At 37.8% G+C, this 18,480-nt stretch overlaps 1 protein-coding gene across 1 annotated transcript in view; it reads right to left on the bottom strand.

The window, feature by feature from the left end:
• Positions 1 to 12,519, bottom strand: part of SESN3 (sestrin 3) — a 69,210-nt gene extending 56,691 nt beyond the window's left edge. Inside the window, exon 1 of the mRNA XM_036260072.1 lies at positions 12,218 to 12,519. Coding sequence (XP_036115965.1) covers positions 12,218 to 12,295 — 78 coding nt within the window. The 5' untranslated portion in view covers positions 12,296 to 12,519. The remainder of the gene's footprint in view (positions 1 to 12,217) is intronic.
• Positions 12,520 to 18,480: the final 5,961 nt, after the last annotated feature.

Here is an 18,480-nt window from a genome sequence, read left to right as displayed (position 1 = left end):
CTCCCTCTCCCTTCTCTCTCTAAAAAATCAATAAAGAAAAAAATATATATATGAGTTCATGATAATCTTGGGTATTCAACAATCAATGCACTTTGCCTAAAGAATATTAGAACCTGTACCTTGTAGTTATTTTTATAGCTACACAATATAAAACAATATCTCAAAAGATTAACTACGTAGCTCACACTCCATTAAAAAATAAAACTACAACACAAATAGGTATTCCATACTCCAACTAAATATTCAATAATTTTAAGTAATATATTATACAAAAAAGTTTTGATAAGATAGAAGAATTTTAATATTACTTGGGCTTCAGTGCTAAGGTACCTTTAGCTTAGGTGATTTTGTTTTGTTTCTGTTCTTTTTTAGTGGAGTTAATTTGCTGGACTTATGTTTCCCTTTATTAATTTATACCAAAAATTAAGGTACGCATGTTAAATTCCTAATTTCATATAAAAAGAAAACTTCCTGTGCAGTTAAAATTGATTATTTTTTTAATTTATATTATCTTAAAGACAGTGATGAGTAGCAAAAAATAAGGCACCTAGCTTAAAATGCTGGGCCAGAGCCTTAGCACAAAATGAACAAGGACAAGCCAGCTGAGTGATAGCCACTGGTTATCCCAACACTCTGATTATCACCCAATTTTTATCCCTTTCTTCATTTCAACTCCTATCTGAACATTGGATGCAACTAAATTAACACAGTTTCCTTTTAGACATAACAATAACCAAACATATCCTCAGGGTGAATATACTAAAAATGTTTTTGTCAAAATCTTTACCCTTTTTAGTGTTAAGTGTAACAAATTAGGAAAGATAGACTCCAGTGAATCAGTTAGTTAGATTTCAAGATGTATTTTCCCCTGGAAATAATGTTATACCTAGTGGTTAGGTTTCTGGGCTAATCAGTAAATGCCTATTGACTATACCTGTCATATTAATGGTTTTCTGAAACTTAACTAGGTATTTTACTGTGTTTTCATTGAAAACTCTCAGGAGTCCTAATTTACAAATAGCAGAACCCCATCTTCCCACAACATAAACACTTTGTAATACTGGAAACTCTTCTACTGTTTTAGTATTTATTATAGGGGCTGTAAGTAAAGAAAGGCATATGGAAGGATACCAGTCCTAGTCTCACTATTTTTGCCTTAATACAGAAAGTCAAAATGAACAGTGGGCCCAGCTGGTGTGGTTCAGCAGTTGAGCATTGACCCATGCACCAAGAGGTTGCTGGTTCAATTCCCAGTCAGGGCTCATGCCCAGGTTGTGGGCCAAATCCCCCAATGCGGGGCATGCAGGAGGCGGCCAATTGATGTTCTCTCTCACTGATGTTTCTATCTCCCTCTCCCTTCCTCTCTCTAAAATCAATAAAGAAAATAAAATGAAAGGCGGAAATGAGCATTCATATTATTTATCTTCATAAATAACTCTAATAGTGCAAAAATTTACCAGAAAGTGAGAACATTTCTTACAGGTCCTAAGACACAATATTTAACTCAAATGTTTCTAGACAGTGTCGTCTGCCACATACCCTAGAGCAGCATTGAATGAATCAAAGCTATTGAACTAATGAATGACTGGTTGGCCAATGGAGAAAGTCAAAATTTGTCGGGAAATTAGGAAAAGTATATTCTGGGATTAGGAAAGAATAGCCACATAATTAACAACAAATTTATATAGATAAAAAGCTCGCTAGAGAGGTTCATTTGTCCAATGAAAACTTCAATTTGTTTCTCAATTTACTTAGTATAGATGAAAAATTTTGCATTTTTAATGTAAAAATGAAGTAGAAAATATCTGAATTTGAAATCACTATTAATCTTTCAAATAACCAGGTCCTATTAAGTTTCATTAATTTTACATTGTCTTTTTTTTATAATTAAAAAAAATTTTTTTCCCTTTATTGATTTTAGAGAAAGAGGAAGTGAAAGGGAGAGACAGACAGAAGCATCGATGAGAGAGAACATCAATTGGCCCCCTCCTGCATGTCCCCCACTGGGGATTGGGCCCACAACCTGGGCATGTGTCCTGACCTGGAACTGAACTGGCAACCTCTTGGTGAATGGGTCGACGCTCACCCACTGAGCCACACCAGCCGGAATCATTTTATGTCTTTTGCATAAAAGAAAAACATATATAACGTAAAGCAATAGAGTATTTATACCTGTAAAATGAGCCAGGCTTTGAAACTCAGGTTTCAAAGTCTGCCACTTATTGGTACTGTTAAACAAGTAACTGAAGTTCTTTGAGCCCTAGTTTCTTCATCCACAAAATGTAATAATTCTTCATAGGTTCATAATGATGAGTAAATGTGTAGCATAAGTAGAGCTTAAATACTTAGCACAGTCTATGGATCACAGGCAGTAGGGAAGCTATTACTGTTATTAATATTATAAAATGCGTTTCAAAACTAAGAGTTACAGTCCCAGAGAATTAAAATAATATTCCACAAAATCTAGCTTTAGTTGGCCAAGAGGTAAATCTGACCTATTTCCATTATTTGGAAAGACTTTTCATTTCAACTGACTAGTTCCATCCTTGCAATAGAGAAGATATAAAAATAAAATATATGTCTAGAAACAAGAACATATGTCCTTTAGAAGTAGCTATAAATTAGTAGAGAAAATAAGTCTTACTCAAATGTACATTTTATAATTGTTAAGAAATCTCTGGTTCAAGGAATAATCACCCTAAATCAGCCATTTTTATACTTGGTCATACTTATTCATATATATGCTTACTATATTCTTTATGAAACACAAAGTTAAATGCCTGTCATTCCTTATCAGAAGTTTTGAGCAGCAAAATACAAGGTATTTCAACCCATCATTGAATGACCCATAATATTCATGTGTCCCTCAGGAGGCAGTCAATATCCTGGCCCATAGACCAATGAATGACTCACTTCTGAGTGGTTCTAAAAAGTAAAGGCTAGCTAAGGGGTAGTCTAAGTCTATGAACAATTCTCTCGTTCAGTTACCAAGGGAGTGCCTGCTTGCCAAGGATATCACAGCTGGCTTGGGTGATTTCCAAAGTAAAGGACTTGGGGTGGGGGGAAGTGGAAGAGGAAATGACTTAGAATTCTCTGGGGAAATGAACCTTAGGAGATGGCCTACAGAGAACCTTGGAAGTCTGAAGGTATGCCCTTAAACTATTCTGAAACAGCTATCCCTTATAGAACACTAGCAGATTCCAGAAGGTGGAGCATGTGTTCGTATCAAAGCAATGGCCATTTTACATTTCTGAGAAGAACCAACAGCTAAGGCCAGTGTCCGAATCTCCTTAGTGCACTAACATTCTAATAGGGATATTAGAACTCTGTCCAAAATGTGGTATAATATTTAAGTGAAACATTCCCATGGTCACAAAGATGACAAAATAATCCTTGCTACTGAACTTATGAAAGTGTTTCTTATAAATAAAAAGAACAAAATATGGCTGTAAAGAACAGGTGTATCAGACAGACAGACATGTTTTGGAAAATGGGAAGAGTTTCATTTTATTGGGTTATATTGTATCCAATGTAACTATACTGTTAATATATGTTAAGTGCAATATATATTTAAATCAAAATCTGATTTTTCTAAAAATAAATGTTCCATTAACCCCAAATAAGAGGCAACCTTGTAGAGGAACAATATATATAAACTGTTGATTCTAATTCAATGTGCTGAGTACAATAAATGCAGTATCCTTGGATAGCATGGCAGTCTGGGAATAGAGGGAGAAGGCAAAGAGTTTGAAGATTAGGAAAGACTTTTTGGAGATGTCACCAGAGTTTTGAAGAATTTATATGTACCACTAACTGCTGTGAGGAACTCTGGCTCTGCAGTTCTCAAATATTTTGGTTTTGAATCTCCTTCACATTCTTAAAAATTATCGAAGAGCTTTTGTTTAACTGTCAATATTTACTATATTAGAAATTAAAACAAAGTTTTAAATGTTTGATTCATTTAAAATAATCCATTACATGTTTATGTTAACATAAGTTATATATTTTTATAAAATTAATTTTCCAAAACAAAATACAGTAAAGAATAACATTTACGTTTTTGCAGATCTCTGTTAAATATGAGACAGCTGAATTTCTTATTTGTTTCTGCATTCAATCTCTTGTGATATGCTTTGACTGAAGTGATGAAAATAGGGCCTCACACAGATACGTAGTTGAAAAATGAAAAAGATAATTATGAATATTCTTTGATATCACACCAAAACTTGAGAAGTAGAGTTTTGTTTTTTTTAATCCTCACCCAAAAATATTTTTTCCATTTATTTTTAGAGAGAGTGGAAGGGAGGGGGGGAGGGAGAGAGAGGGGCGGAGGGGTGGGGGAGACAGAGAGAGAGAGAGACAGAGACAGAGACATCCATGTGAAAGACACATGGATTGCCACCCGAGCCTGCCCCAATGCACTAACCACTGCTCATTGGCCAGGGCCAGTAGAGCTTCTTAAAGGCTAGTTGCAGTGTGGAATCTGAAACCCTATCAGTAAAATTAACTTTCTATACCATTTTATTAAAATCCACTTGTCTATCTTGTACTTCGAATGGATCTTCTAACTCATGTATGATTTTGATAAACATTTTCTCAAAAATGAGTAAAGTGATCCTGAAAATTCAAGAAAAACAACTGACAATATTTATTTCCTGTGATAAAAAGAATGGTCAGATGGCAAAGATTATGCCCATTGTGCTTAATAGATTGGTTCTTCGCTGGATAAGAAAGGCTCTGAGTAGCAATGGCTTTATACATTGGTCATTTGGAAGATACTGGTTTATTGAACTATGCAGATCTTCCAAATGTTGACACATTTGTTATACAACATCAAAAAAGCATATCCATTAACATCACCCAAGAGAAAACCTTTAAGAATTGGGAAGCTTGCAGGCTATAATGATGTCAGATACACATTTTCCAAATTTTTAATAGTCATCCCTCGTTTATCACAGTTAATCTGTTCCAGATTCTGAGGTTGCACCTGGCGTAGAAGGATTCCTGGGGTGCTCGAATACATAGGCCTACAGTCCATACGTACAGTAATTTTAATTTTAATTGTAATACAGGGGTGTATAATTGACTCAGACAACCGAATGCGTGCTGTATCATTTTCACTGTCTCGATTACCTTTTAAATGAATATATTTGAAAAAAACGCAATAGAGTGAAGCCCCGAAAGTTGAAGCACTAAGTGGAGAGGGACAACTGTATTTCCTTGAAAGTTTTAATTTTTTCACTATCAATGAACATTGTCAGTTTTTTCTTTGAATTTTTAGGGTTACATTATTCTTTTTTGTTGTTCTTGTTAATCCTTACTTGAGGATATTTTTCCATTAAATTTTAGAAGAGAGAGAAACAACGATATGAGGGAGACACATCAATTTGTTGCCTCCCACACAACCCTGACTGGGGCCAAGGATTGAACCTGCAATCCAGGTATGTGCCCTTGACCAGAAATCAAACCCATGACCCTTCAGTCTGTGGGCTGACGCTCTAACTGCTGAGCCAAATCGACCAGGGCACATTATCCATTTTTAATATATTTTTTTCTTTTTATTAAATTTATTGGGGTTACACTGGTTAACAGTGTTTCAGGTGCACAATTCTACAACACACCATCTGTACACCGTATTGTGTTCACCACCCCAAGTCAAGTCTCCATTCATCACCACTTAGCCCCCTATACTCTTCTTTACCTCCTCCCATACTCCCCAGCAATCACTACACTGTTGTCCATATTCATGAGTTTTTTGAAATTTTTAATTAAGTACCCAAAGTTTGTCAGACAGGTTTTCTTTTAAATTAAAATGGGGTTACAATTTGAAAAATTAATATTTTCATATGTGCAGTTTTGTATGTTTTAACATATTTAATCTACCTACCTCCACAGTCAAGACACAGAAGTTCCATCACCCAAAAAAATCCCCTTATGCTGCCCCTCTTTCTAGTCAAAACTTCACACCACCCTAGCCCCTGGCAAACACTGATCTGTTCTCTATCCCTTTATATTCGCCTTTTCTAGAATGTCACATACACAGAATTATAGAAGATATGATATCTGGAGACTGGCTTCTTTTGGTGTAGCATCTTTGAGATTGGTACATGTTGTTTTTTATGGCTAAATTTTCATGTATGGATGTACCATCGTTTGTTTCACATTCACCTACTAAAGGATATTTGAGTTTCCAGTTTGGGGCAATTTTTAATAAAACTGCTATAAACATTTTTTTAAATGGGGTTACATTTTTTTTTAATCCTCACCAGAGGGTATTTTTCCATTTATCTTCAGACAGACTGGGAAGGAGGGAGGGAAGGGGGGGAGGGATAAACATTGATATGAGAGAGACACATCGACTGGTGCCTTCTGCATGAACCCCAACCCGGGCCAGGACCAAACCACAACCAAGGTACATGCCCTTGACCGGAATCGATCCCAAGACTCTTTGGTCCACAGGCCGCTGAGCCAAAACTGGCCAGGGCAAAATAGGGTTACATTTAAAGAATGGGTAGTTTAACTTGCAATGAAAACAACTGCAAGGATTTTTTTCCCTAGAGACGAATTTGCTATGTAATAGAGTGCTTTACTTACTTCTCATTTTGTCACACAAGATATTTTAAAAAGATGGATACTCAAAGGTCAAGACTTAAAAAAATTAAATTCTTACTGCTTCTTCAAGGACACCCTTAAATGAAACTGGCATTTTCACTGAATATATGGTGGTGAAGAATACAATGATTAGTTTTGTGCCACTACCTTGACTTACACTAAGGTGCCAGCAGTTTTATCTTCAATGTTTTTGCACACAAATGAAAAAGGCAATAAAATTTTACTATGATTATAAAAATAGTTTTGACCCCTTGGTCCCCAAAGGGTCTTGGACACCCCTAGGATATGAAGATCATATTTGACAAGTGCTGCTTGATCTTAATAAATAATTAACCAAACAATTGTTATTACAGAGATAATAAAAACAGCCAACTATCTCCCCAACTATCTCCTCTCCTTTCCCTCAAGTTGATCTGCAAGAATGTGTCAAAGAGTAGCTAGAATTACCTGGAGACTTTTAGGTAACTATAGGCATTCCACAGATACTGAAAAATATTCTCTGGCAACTCTAATACTGCATATGACAATTGAAATATTGTTTTATTTATTACAGAGGCAGTAATGATAATTAAACAGGAATCTTACTAGTTCTATGACAAAGGCTATGCCACTTGAATTTTCTGTTGGTAAGAATCAACTGAGCCCTGGCCGGTTTGGCTCAGCAGTTGGAGCATCGGCCTGTGGTCCAGAGAGACCCGGGTTCAGTTCCCACTAAGGGCATGTACCTCGGTTGCAGTTTGTCTCCAGCCCTGGTTGGTTGTGCGGGTGGCGACCACTCGATGTGTCCCTTTCACATCGATGTTTCTCTCTCTCTCTCCCACTCTACCTGAACAAAAAATGGGAAAATGTCCTTGGGTGAGGATGATTTAAAAAAAAAAAAAAGAATCAACTGAGATAATGTGAAAACACTCTAAAAACTGAGACAAACATAACCCAATCCCTTCAAAAGGGAAAAAAAGAAAAGGATGGAAAAGACTTTTACTTCCATAATTCTTCTCCCAAATTAAAATAATTAAAAATTCTTTGCTTTACCCTAGATTTGCTCCAACTTCTATTAAACACACTCATCTTTAATTCTTAGTCTTTTCAAACCAAGTACCAAATTCCCTCAACTACTAAAGTGTCCAAAAGGCAATTTTATTTTATTTAATTATTTGAAAAACCAAAAACTACTCACTGGATTACTATTTAAGGCGGCAGGGTGGGGGTTGAGTTATATACAAATAAATATGTGAAAACTTAACAATGTTGACCAGTCTAACTAAAAGCATAATATCTTTACCTCTCATTTACAAGCAATAAGTAAACAGGGGAGAAAAACGTGAAGACTAACCAAACTACTCAGTATGTACTGAAATATATTGCCACACACACAAAGAACTAAGGTATCTGGGAAAAGGGAAAACAAAAGGCTTGACTTTTTCTTTCTTATATTTATAGTTGTACTTTATGATTTACAAAGTATTTTAACACTCATTAGTTTTCTCAAGCTATGCGCCTACCTATAAGGTAAGTAGAAATTACCTATATCTTATAGAGAAAACTGGGCTTCAAGGAAGTTAACTTGCCCAAAATTAAATAACTTATCAAAGACCTAACTGTGAGCATATTTTGTGGATTCCAGAATCACTACATTAGCAGTTATGTTTCAGCAATTTATTTGATGGTGGGGGAAGAGGGGAAAGCAGCAGAATCCCTTTTACAAATGAAGTCCTATATTGAACCTGAACTATGAAATACGTAAATATACAAAACAATTATTTTTATGTGTTTTTATGACAAAGTGTCAATTACTGATAACAATAAGTTTGTGTTCTCACAAGTAAACATTTAACATAAGTAGATATGTACAGTAATGAACTTTTTTATTAAAGACCAGTGCCTTCATAATCAATAACAATCTTTTTCATCAATATCATATTAACAAAAATATTCAATTATATGTACACAGGTAGCAGGAACAAAGTTTAATTCAAGTCCTATACAAAAGTAATCTTGTAACAAAGATAACTTTTGAAACAATGCTAAAATTTGATTAAACATATTTTGGGGTAGCTATATTTTTAAATTATAATTCTAAAATAATTTAAAATGTACTTTAAAACTTAATGCAACTCAATCATTTTTTGACACAAGCGTTTTAGGACTCCATAAAAAGTAGTTTGAAAATCAACTGCATAATGGATTTTTATCATAAATTCACTGCTTAATTACTATTTAGTTCATTTAAGATAAAATGAAGTAAAAAAGTGCGTTTGACAATCAAAATTATGTACATAAGAAACCTGATTAACCAAGGCAGAATATATATAGCCACTAATTCATTGTCAAAGCAATTCTATTCTATTGGCAGACCATTATAAAATTGCTATTCACTGACAATTTTGACTAGAAAAATTGGGTTCATATGGTTCAATCCAATATTTCCCATTTTATTTTCAATCTCTTCACTTCTAAAACCATCAGAGTTGTTAAAATAAGTAACTGTATAAGCAAAGTGGAAAAATGCAATAACCAACAAACATACCACTGAAACTACTAAACATTTTAAGAATGTTAACTCTAACTTATAGTGCACAGTTTTAGTCACTTCAATAGCAGTAACTGCTTGATAGTCCATTGTAATATGCCACCTTTTATTTATTGGAAAATGAATGGACTGACAGTTACCTACCTTTCTTAATGTAGTTTAGCACTCCATTTTACAATTTATCTAGTTGTCCCTGGAGTTTCTTCATGTAAAATGTATTACATTTCAAAATTCATTAACTTTTCCATAATAAATACAGGCATTTCCTCTTTTATTAGAAACTTTATTGAACTATTTTATTGATAACAGAGCAAGTTAGATTTAGTAGGAGTTACAGATTTGAGGACAGTTTTGTTTTTTTCCCTCTGTGGTTTACCTCTCCATTTTTTTTACTGACCTAAGGTTACCAGTTAGGTATATTAAGTATTTTAAGAAGTCTCCTTATTTTGGAGGACACTAAATCAAAATTATAAAGGCAATTCTAAGAATAAATGTGATTCTTATACAATATACTATTCAATTTTCAGATATTGGGTTACACCAAATTATTTCATGTGAAGATGAATCCAGTTCCTTTTGAAGATTCCCCTAAATGCAACACATTGCTACAAATTAAGCCACTAAGAGAAAAAGGCATCATAACACATATAAAGGTGACTCTTCTCCCATCATTAATGAGGATTATAACAGAAAAGAGTAATTCACACTCAGTGTGCATGAGTTTCATTCTTCCCAACAAAAATTCAAAATGCTATGACTCACTTGGTTATTACTGAACACATTATTAAGTAGAAAATGGGATATATTTGGAGAATCACATTTTGAGAGTTGATGAATTTTACTTAGTTATATATTTTGTATCAAAAAGAAAGCAATCTTTTTATTAGAAATAAACTCTTACATGCATTTAGAATGATGAAGACTTTAAAATGCTAAACACTTGATATTTTTAAAGAGCACTTAAGAATACTGCTCTTAAAAAGCTACAAATGTTGCCAAGTCATGTCATAACTGGCTCAAACAATCCCATTTCCATCTAAAGCTATTTCATGCTACTGCATGAATCAATATTAAATACCCCCTTGGAGTTATTGAAACCTGGAATATTGGCAGAAGTATGCATACAATTATAAAATATGAAAATGGTAAATATCCATTTTCCATATACCTTTTTCTTTTAATTATGACTAGAAATGAGGATGTTCTTTCTAGGTAAATAAAAATAGTTTCTTAAAAAGCTAAGAGAAAAATATAAAGGATGCTAGCTAGCAAAGTATGATGAATCCATAGCCATGGTTCTCTCAAAATAAAATAAAATAAAATAAATTTTGAAGCCTAATATCATCTTCAAACATTTTATTAGCCTACTAAATTGCCAGTCAGTAAAAAAAAAAAAAAATCAATATAGCTTTTTTCCTTATTCAGTTAAAAAAATAACTTATTTTAACCAGGCTTGAGTTTAATCAAAGATGTTATCAAACAACACTTTTTTTCATGTTAAAGACATAACATTACTTTTAAAGTTAGGACATAACCATCGTCATTTTTTAAAAAGCTTAGTTCAGATGACATCTAGCCCTGAAGTGAAAGAGTTAACATTCAACTAAGCTGATCCTCACTTCTGATCCATTACATTTCTCACAAGCTGCCCTACAATGAGCTGAACAAGTATCAACTGTAATTTGATCCCAGAGTTTATGGAAAAAAATAACTGCATATACTTAACATGAACATTTAATGAAATCTGTTTTTTTAAAAAACACATACCCAATAAATACAATTTAAGGCATATTTAACTGTTTGATTAACTTCAAATCTGTAATCCCTTTGATTTCTTCATGCTCTCCAATAAAATGGGGGGGGGGGGGCAGCAGCCCTACTGCGGGGAAAAGAGGCTTGAAAAACAACTTTGATTGGCACTTGGCCTGACCCACAGAGTAAGAAAAACAGTTTTTGGACAAAGAGCGCAAATATTTGAGCTTGCTTACTTACATGTTTTTCCTTTCTTTTTTAATTCATAAAGAACATTCCCAACTGAAGTGTAGTTAGATAAATTGACTAAAAACGGTGCCCTATTCATCTTAAGTCTTTCCGTCCCGACGCATTTGCACAGCTCAGCAATTTTAATTCATTTGTACTGGACAAACAGAAGCACCTCAACTAATGTTTCCACTTAATGAAATGTAAAAATAGAGTTGGGAAAAGAATAAATTGACTATTATATTATCCAGTGACCAGTGTTAAAGTCTGATTAAAAGCTTTTCACGGTCTAAAGCGACATGTCCCCCTCCCCTCCTACCCCTTTAACGGAGCGATTAAGCCAAGTAAGCTAAACAATGCTGGAGTAAACTTTCTATCCGTCACTCTGGGAAGCAATAAGCGGAAGGTGCGTCTGATTTTTCTGGACAAACGCGAGCGGGGGAGGGGTTGCTAAAAAGGGATAACTCACGTCCACCTCAGTCTCTCCCCCCCTCATCCCAGACTGAGGAACTGTAAGGTCGAATAGCATTTCCCATGGGCATAAAGTTCAAGCTGCTTTGCCAGTTCCTTTCATGACTGAGCTATAGACACAAGACAACCATAAAAAAGAACGTAAAAGGGGGTTGTTAGGGGGAGCACGCAAGGAAGACAGAAGGGAACCGAGTAAACAAAAACACCCGCAAGAGACAGCCACAGCGAAGAGGCAGCCAGGTTCCTCAAGACCAGACAAGGCTGTTCTGATTGCACACCGACCTCCATTAACAGCACCAGGAGGATCGAACAGGTCCTCGCTCCCTGGCCGGAGGAGCAGGGCGCTTAGGTAAAATGGGCCGAACACAGTAGACAACCCCTTAGCAAAAAAAAAAAAAAAATTCCCAATCCCTCGGGACCAGCGTCTGTTCCCGCGGAGATAAAAAGCTGCAGCAATCTTAACCCTCCACCCTCAACCCACGCCCCCTTTTTCGGTCTCGGTTTAGGGAAGCTGCCCCGGGACCCTTGAGCCGCGCTCCAAGAGTGCGCCCCGGGGCCGAGCAGCCCGAGCCCTGGCCGGCAGGAAGCGACCCTCTGGAGCCGGACCCCAGGCCGAGCCCGTACCTTCCGCAGCACTTTCCGGCAGTTGGTACAGAGCAGGTAGTTGGTGGCGGCCGACGGGCTGCTGCCGCCCCGGTTCATCGTGGCTGCAGTACCGAGGGCAGGCGGCGGGCTGGGACCGGGCTGTCACTGCGACCGCCGGCGCCGCTGCAAAGCCGGACCGTCCCTGCGCCGCCCGCCGCGCTGCAGACTCAGCCTCCTCCGGCGGGATATCGGGATAGCAGGCGACGACCCCAAGAGCAAGCGGCGCTGTCCGAGGCGACTACCGCAGCGGCTGCCGAAGCGACGGCGGCGACAGCGGCGGCGGCTCCTCACCGGCCCGTTGTTTCACCCGCCCTCATCCTCCAGACCCCCGCCCCCGCCTGGCTACCAAGAGCAGCCGCCACCGCTGCCTCCGCCGCCGCCGCAGCGCCTCAGTGCGGCCCCGCCCCCGCCTCCCCACCACCTTCACCACCTCCACGCTTCGGTACCGCCCCCTCTCGGACAGCTCTGGCCACGCCCCTGAGCACTAGCCCGCGCCAATGAGCAACTAGAGCTAGGTTGGGAGCTGCGCCGGCCAATCACAGAAGCCGAGGACGCCTTGAATCTCCGGGCAAGTTAAGTTTATCTTGGAGGCTCGGTACTGAAGGAGATGGCGGGTTAGTTAGGTAGTGGGGTGGGAGGGAATACAGTTTGTGCTGCTCCGCCAATAGGAGAAAGGAGGTGTGTCATATGTAAATGACCCCTGGAAGCCCAGTCCCTCTCCGAAGGCAAGCCACGCCCCCTTCTCTAGGTCCCTGCAGAAATGGTGAGAGATAAATAGCCGAGAGCTAGAGCTCACTAGTGGATCTAAAACTGAACTAAATATTTCCTGATTTCTTGAGAAAGGTTGGGAAGGTAGCGGGGCGGGGTGGGGGTGGGGAGCTAAAATGTTCATACCATCACGTCAGTGGTTAGGCTTTCTCTCAGCCCAAATGTTAGCTTAGCTGTAAAGAAGACTGCAGTCACGTAGCGCTATGCATCCAGGGAGCTCTAAGAACTTTATGCATCATTTATCGTGAGCCTCGTTTTCCAAAAGACCAGTTAGCTGAGGCTTGGGCAGAGAGTAGATGTTTGGGGCACATTTACACCATTAATCAGTTAGAAGGGGAAAGACACAAAACCTCTGGTTTCGTGGTTTTCGCTCCATCTAAAGCCCATTTTCGCAGTCCTCTCAGTAATAAAATTTCCTTTATTTGTCTAACACTAAAGGGCCAAAAAGGCAGGTTTGTTTTCTCACCCAAGAGTCCTTTCTAAGGCAGCTGGTCAGATACCTGCAGAATGCACAGCCCTGCTTGGAAAGGAAGGGTCAGAGAACAAATTGCCTTTGAAACTACTGGGCTGGACCAGCCTCTTCAAAAGCTAAAAATGGTGAGTCAGAATTTTTGCTTTCACGCTGTGGAGAGAAGAAGGCAGAAGTAACTGGGGAAAGCTCTGGCTGACAGCACTAGAGGGGGACAAGGCTAGTGAAGGAGCCAGTTCCCCCCACCAGGCCAGCAACGCGCGTGCGGGTCGAATGCGGTTCCCGGCGCCAGACACCCCAAAACCTGTTCCCCAGGGAGAACAAAGGCAGGCGCCCTGCGAGAACCTGATTGGTGCCCGGTCCTCACCGGTGTCCTCCGGGCCCCGGAGATAACTTGCTTCGCCCACTGACGCGCAGCTCTGTGCTCCCAACTCCCCGCCCGGCCTTGGCTGTGGCCACACAGGACTGTGCGTTATGACATCACCTGTTTTCGCTCTTTAGAACACGGTCAGTATTCTCGGCTTCTCCAGTTCTAAAGGTCTCTAGTGTAAGCAGATTTGTGAAGGCTTGCAGTTCTCAGAATGAATCTGTGTTGATTGAAAAGAACGGTATTACTGGCTTGCATTTTTTTCTTTTCTTTTTAATTTAAAAACCCTCCGCGGTTTCCTTTGGGATTCAGTTTGGTGTTGTGATGCAAAATCTGAAAGGTACACTGGGAGGAGCTAGCAAGTTTAGCATATCAAAGCTATTAGACCAATCTGTGCGGTTAAAACTGCCAATCTCCTCATTTTTTTTAACAGCTGCCTCCGCTCTGTCCCTTTTAGAGACCAACAGGCATAAACCAAGTCTACACAAGGAACAAAGGAAATGGAAATCTGCCAGTGTTGGGTTTAAATAGATTAAAATAGACTGGAAAACCCCAAAAGAGTCTAAGTTATGTAGTTGGGTAAATGTGTTGATCCATTAAACTAAGTGAAAGCTAAAGGTCATTTAATGCTGTGTAGACTAGTATATAGCCTAGAATAACAATGGTGTGGACAAGGTGCTTAAAATTCAGGTAGGAGAAACTGTAAAAGCAAGAAAGTTCAGCAAAGGGAGAAATTACCACATACTTTCCAATTCAAAAAAACAAGAAATTCAGGAAGAAAGTTAGCAAGGCCGTTTTCCCAGAACTAAAACACATATGTGTCTCTATTCAGTGGTAAATTTCTTGGACTATATTCCTAACTGGTTCTGTCTTGTAAACCAGATTTTATGTAAATACATTTTAAAGGAAAGAAGAAACTGAAGGATGAAGTGAATTTTTGTGCAGAGATTGAATTTCTCAAATAGCATATAGGCTTCTAATTATTTTCTTTTTTGTTTGTTTTAGAAATAAACACTTCACAAGTTTTATTGATTAATTTTAGGAAAGAGAGAGAGAAACATTAATTTGTTGTTCCACTTATTTGTGCATTCATTGGTTGATTCTTGTATGTGCTCTGACCCAGGATCCAACCTGAAACTTTGGTGTATCAGGACTATGCTCTAACCAACTAAGCTACCCAGCCAAGGCCAAATTATATTCTTTTTATAATGTTTCCTTTTACTTAATAGATAAAAATTCTTTCACAATGAAGCCCTTTCAGTTCTTCAGTAACTAAATTTCCCAGAAGAAATGGCCAAGAGAATTCATCCCTGTACAATTATTCCCTCAAACAATAATTGCTAAAGGGAAGTTTTAGAGGAATGTCTTCATTGATACATGGTCAGATACATACATGTGACCTAATAATGGCTCCCTCCACAAAATATCCCCAAGTTTTTATAACATTAATTATTTATAATGCCATTCATTGGCAGTTAACCATGTACTGCATTGTGATATTTCTTATATTGAATGGTTACATATGTGTTTATGTTCCATTCCTGAAATTTTCAATCCAAAAACTCATTCTCAATGCACAGCAACCACCCTTTCTTCTGGTTCTCACATCCTCAGGCCTATCATACTTGTTCTCCACTCTATGATAATTCTCAGCTTCTGGACCCTTTCTTCCTCTTCCATTCCTCACTTGGCCTCCCTTTTTTTCCTAGCAAGCCTGGATAGCATCAAGAGAATTGGACTTAGAAAATAAGTGACTTTGCAAATAAATCCTGGATCGCTCTTGTCAAACCAACTCAAAAAGAGTCTGGAGGCTTTGCTAGAGGTAAATGATAAAGATTTATTTAAAATTCTAAGGGTTTGCAAACTGGAAACACAACTTAAGCAATAGCCAGAGTTTTCCAAAGAAGAAAGAAAAACTGAGGGTTCTTATAGTAAAAAGTACATTCTTGAGAATAATCAGTCTTGCAATCTTAGCCTCAGGATTGGTGCAAAATGATAATCCTCTAGATGATTGGTGGTCTGGTTACTGGATGTTAAGTGGTCTGGGTACATGAACATTCTTTCTTTAGCCCTTCAAGAGAGTAATCAGAGAGTTATCTGGAGGTTTGCTATATATTCAGGCATTGAGGCAGGACTAGAAAGTTCAAAAATGTTTAAGTTCCCAAGCTAGTTAGAACACGAATAGAATTGTTTCCTCATACCTCAACTTACATGATTTTAGTAATTTAGCAATTTGACTCCAGTAGTCCCTTTTATTTCTTCACTCTATTCCTCAATTTTCCCCTTTTGATCAGGACTTTTCTCTCAGAAAATATCATAGATCAAACAAAACATTTTGAAGGCAATGCTTTCCTTGGGTTCATTGTGTCCCTTAGAAGGGGTATATGGATTAGAGACATGCTTGCTATATATAAATTTATAGTCAGCTCACTATTCTTAGATTGAAGCATTGGGAAAGGACCAATTGAGATATTATTATTATAGATCAGTTTTAGAAACCAGTCTCAGTCTGGAGAATAAGTCAGTTCGATTAAACAGTTGTCTCTCATCTCAGGAGTCGATGTAGGTTGCTCCCCAAGTTAGGCCTATGGTATAAGAAATTAGGTATTTAATAAGAAGCATCTCTATAAAAACAAAAGAAAAACAATGTTTAATAATTGAAGCACAGTTTCAATTCTAGTTTTTGAGTTCTAAAGGCAGCCAGTTGAGAAGATTTCTAGATGTCTAGCTTGAAGCACCTTCAGATGGAGTGAAGGCAGGCAGTGACAATCTTCTAGAGTCTTCTGGTTTTCGGTTTGAATAGCCCTGGTGATTTTTCTACAAGAAGCACAAATATTGTCTACACATGAAAAGTTTGTATCAAGTGGTTTTACGTTTGTTTGCATGGCATTGGGAACAGGGCAGTTTTAGTTCCAAATCAGAAGGGTAAAAAAAAAAATTGGAAATTCAGTTTGGAGAGTAAGCCAAATGTTGGGGGAAACTAGAAGAATTCAGGATCCAGTCCAGTTTACAAGTAGGAGCAAAACTTTAAGAGATAAGGAACAGTACTAGAATCTAACATTCACAAAGGTATATTACTGAAACAATTTTTCTTTCTAAAATCACCATCATTTTTATCAAAGATAGCCAAATTAATACTGAATTGTTTGCAAACAATAAACTAGTTTTAATAAACTTAATCTGTTATTTACATAGGAGTAGCAAAAATAATAACCTTATGGGCGCTATTAAATTTGCTTTTTTGGAATTTTCCATAAGGGAAATTTTTCAGATTGAATTTTAAAAGGTCTCTTCAGGCCAGAAAAGCCAGGGCAAGGATTTGCCATCACACTTTCCATGCAATATCTATAGAGTTGAGTGAGTTCCTCTCTTCTCAATTTCCCCCAAATATCTTAAGATTCCTGCACCTACCAGAAACTGACCTACTTTACTCACCTGGTAAGGCTTCTGGGAATCTTGTAAGCAAGGTACCAGGTCAGTATAGCCAAGGGTTTTATTGACTTCTATAAGATAGTTTTAGTTCCTTAAAACTGTCTGGTCATATCTGAATCTATGCATCTCTTTTTCAAATATGATATACCAGTCAAAGCCTTGGTAATATAACCAGTTTCCAATTACATCCTATTATACGGACAACAGATTCTTATTGAACTTATGCAAATAACAACATTGCCATAAAAAATAAGAAGACTCACTGAAAGTTTCTGAGTTCTGGAGGTATTAAGTAGGGATACAAAGATAAATCTTTCAATTCTGCTCACAAAGTGTAGTTCACCAAATTGCTCTAAGTCATAGGCAGCTTAAGAGAAAAGGTTTCCTTGTATCTGAAAAACAGAAGATGAAAGAACCAGTAATATTTCAAATAAAAAGTCATAAAAATTATAATCATCCTTATCAGTTCATTCAGTCCCATGTTATTAATTCTTGTTGATCTTGATCATTTTGTTAATAGTTTTATGAAACCAGTTTTTCCATTTTTCTCTCAACTCTGCCTGATGATTAAGGGTGTTAGGGTCCGTGATAATTCCAGGAAGTGTGTGCCTTGAACACTATAAATTGTGGACAATATATGCCAAGTGGGAAACACATTTTCTAATAGTTTCTTTGCCACTGTGAGGGCATCACCTTGCAGCAGAGGAAGGCTTCAAACCATCTGGAAGACATGTATAAAACAAGAACATACTGATAACCCATACTGAGTGGCAGTTGAGTGAAATCCAGCTTAAAGGCACTGTGCTGGATGAAGGAATGCAAAAACCAAAAATGGAGAATGCCGGGGAGCTCAAAGGAACCAAACAGTTGTCTTGGGTTTCCCATAGCTCTGACTGTTCATTTAATGTTCAGCCATTTTTTCTCCATCTTAGTGTCTCTGATTTAGGAGCAGACCATTTCCATGCTACAAGGGCACCAAGATGGCAGAAGTGTGGCACTGAGGGGTCATTTTTGCAGAAGCTGAATGGAGTTCATCCACATGTGCCACAATCCTTACAGAGTTTGTTGCTGCTGCCTTTGCATGAAAGTCAGCCAGGGCATTTTCCGGATACTCAGGTTCAGTCCTCTTAGGCTGAGCCTCAACTTTGATGATAGACATCTTATGCCAGGACATATCTGACTTCCAGAATTTCACACAATTTCTGG

The sequence above is a fragment of the Molossus molossus genome, unplaced genomic scaffold (genome assembly GCF_014108415.1).
Source record: "Molossus molossus isolate mMolMol1 unplaced genomic scaffold, mMolMol1.p scaffold_m16_p_13, whole genome shotgun sequence".
Taxonomy (NCBI): Eukaryota; Metazoa; Chordata; class Mammalia; order Chiroptera; family Molossidae; genus Molossus; species Molossus molossus.
The sequence above is the reverse complement of the archived record's forward strand: the minus strand, read 5'-3'. Positions and strand labels throughout refer to the sequence as shown.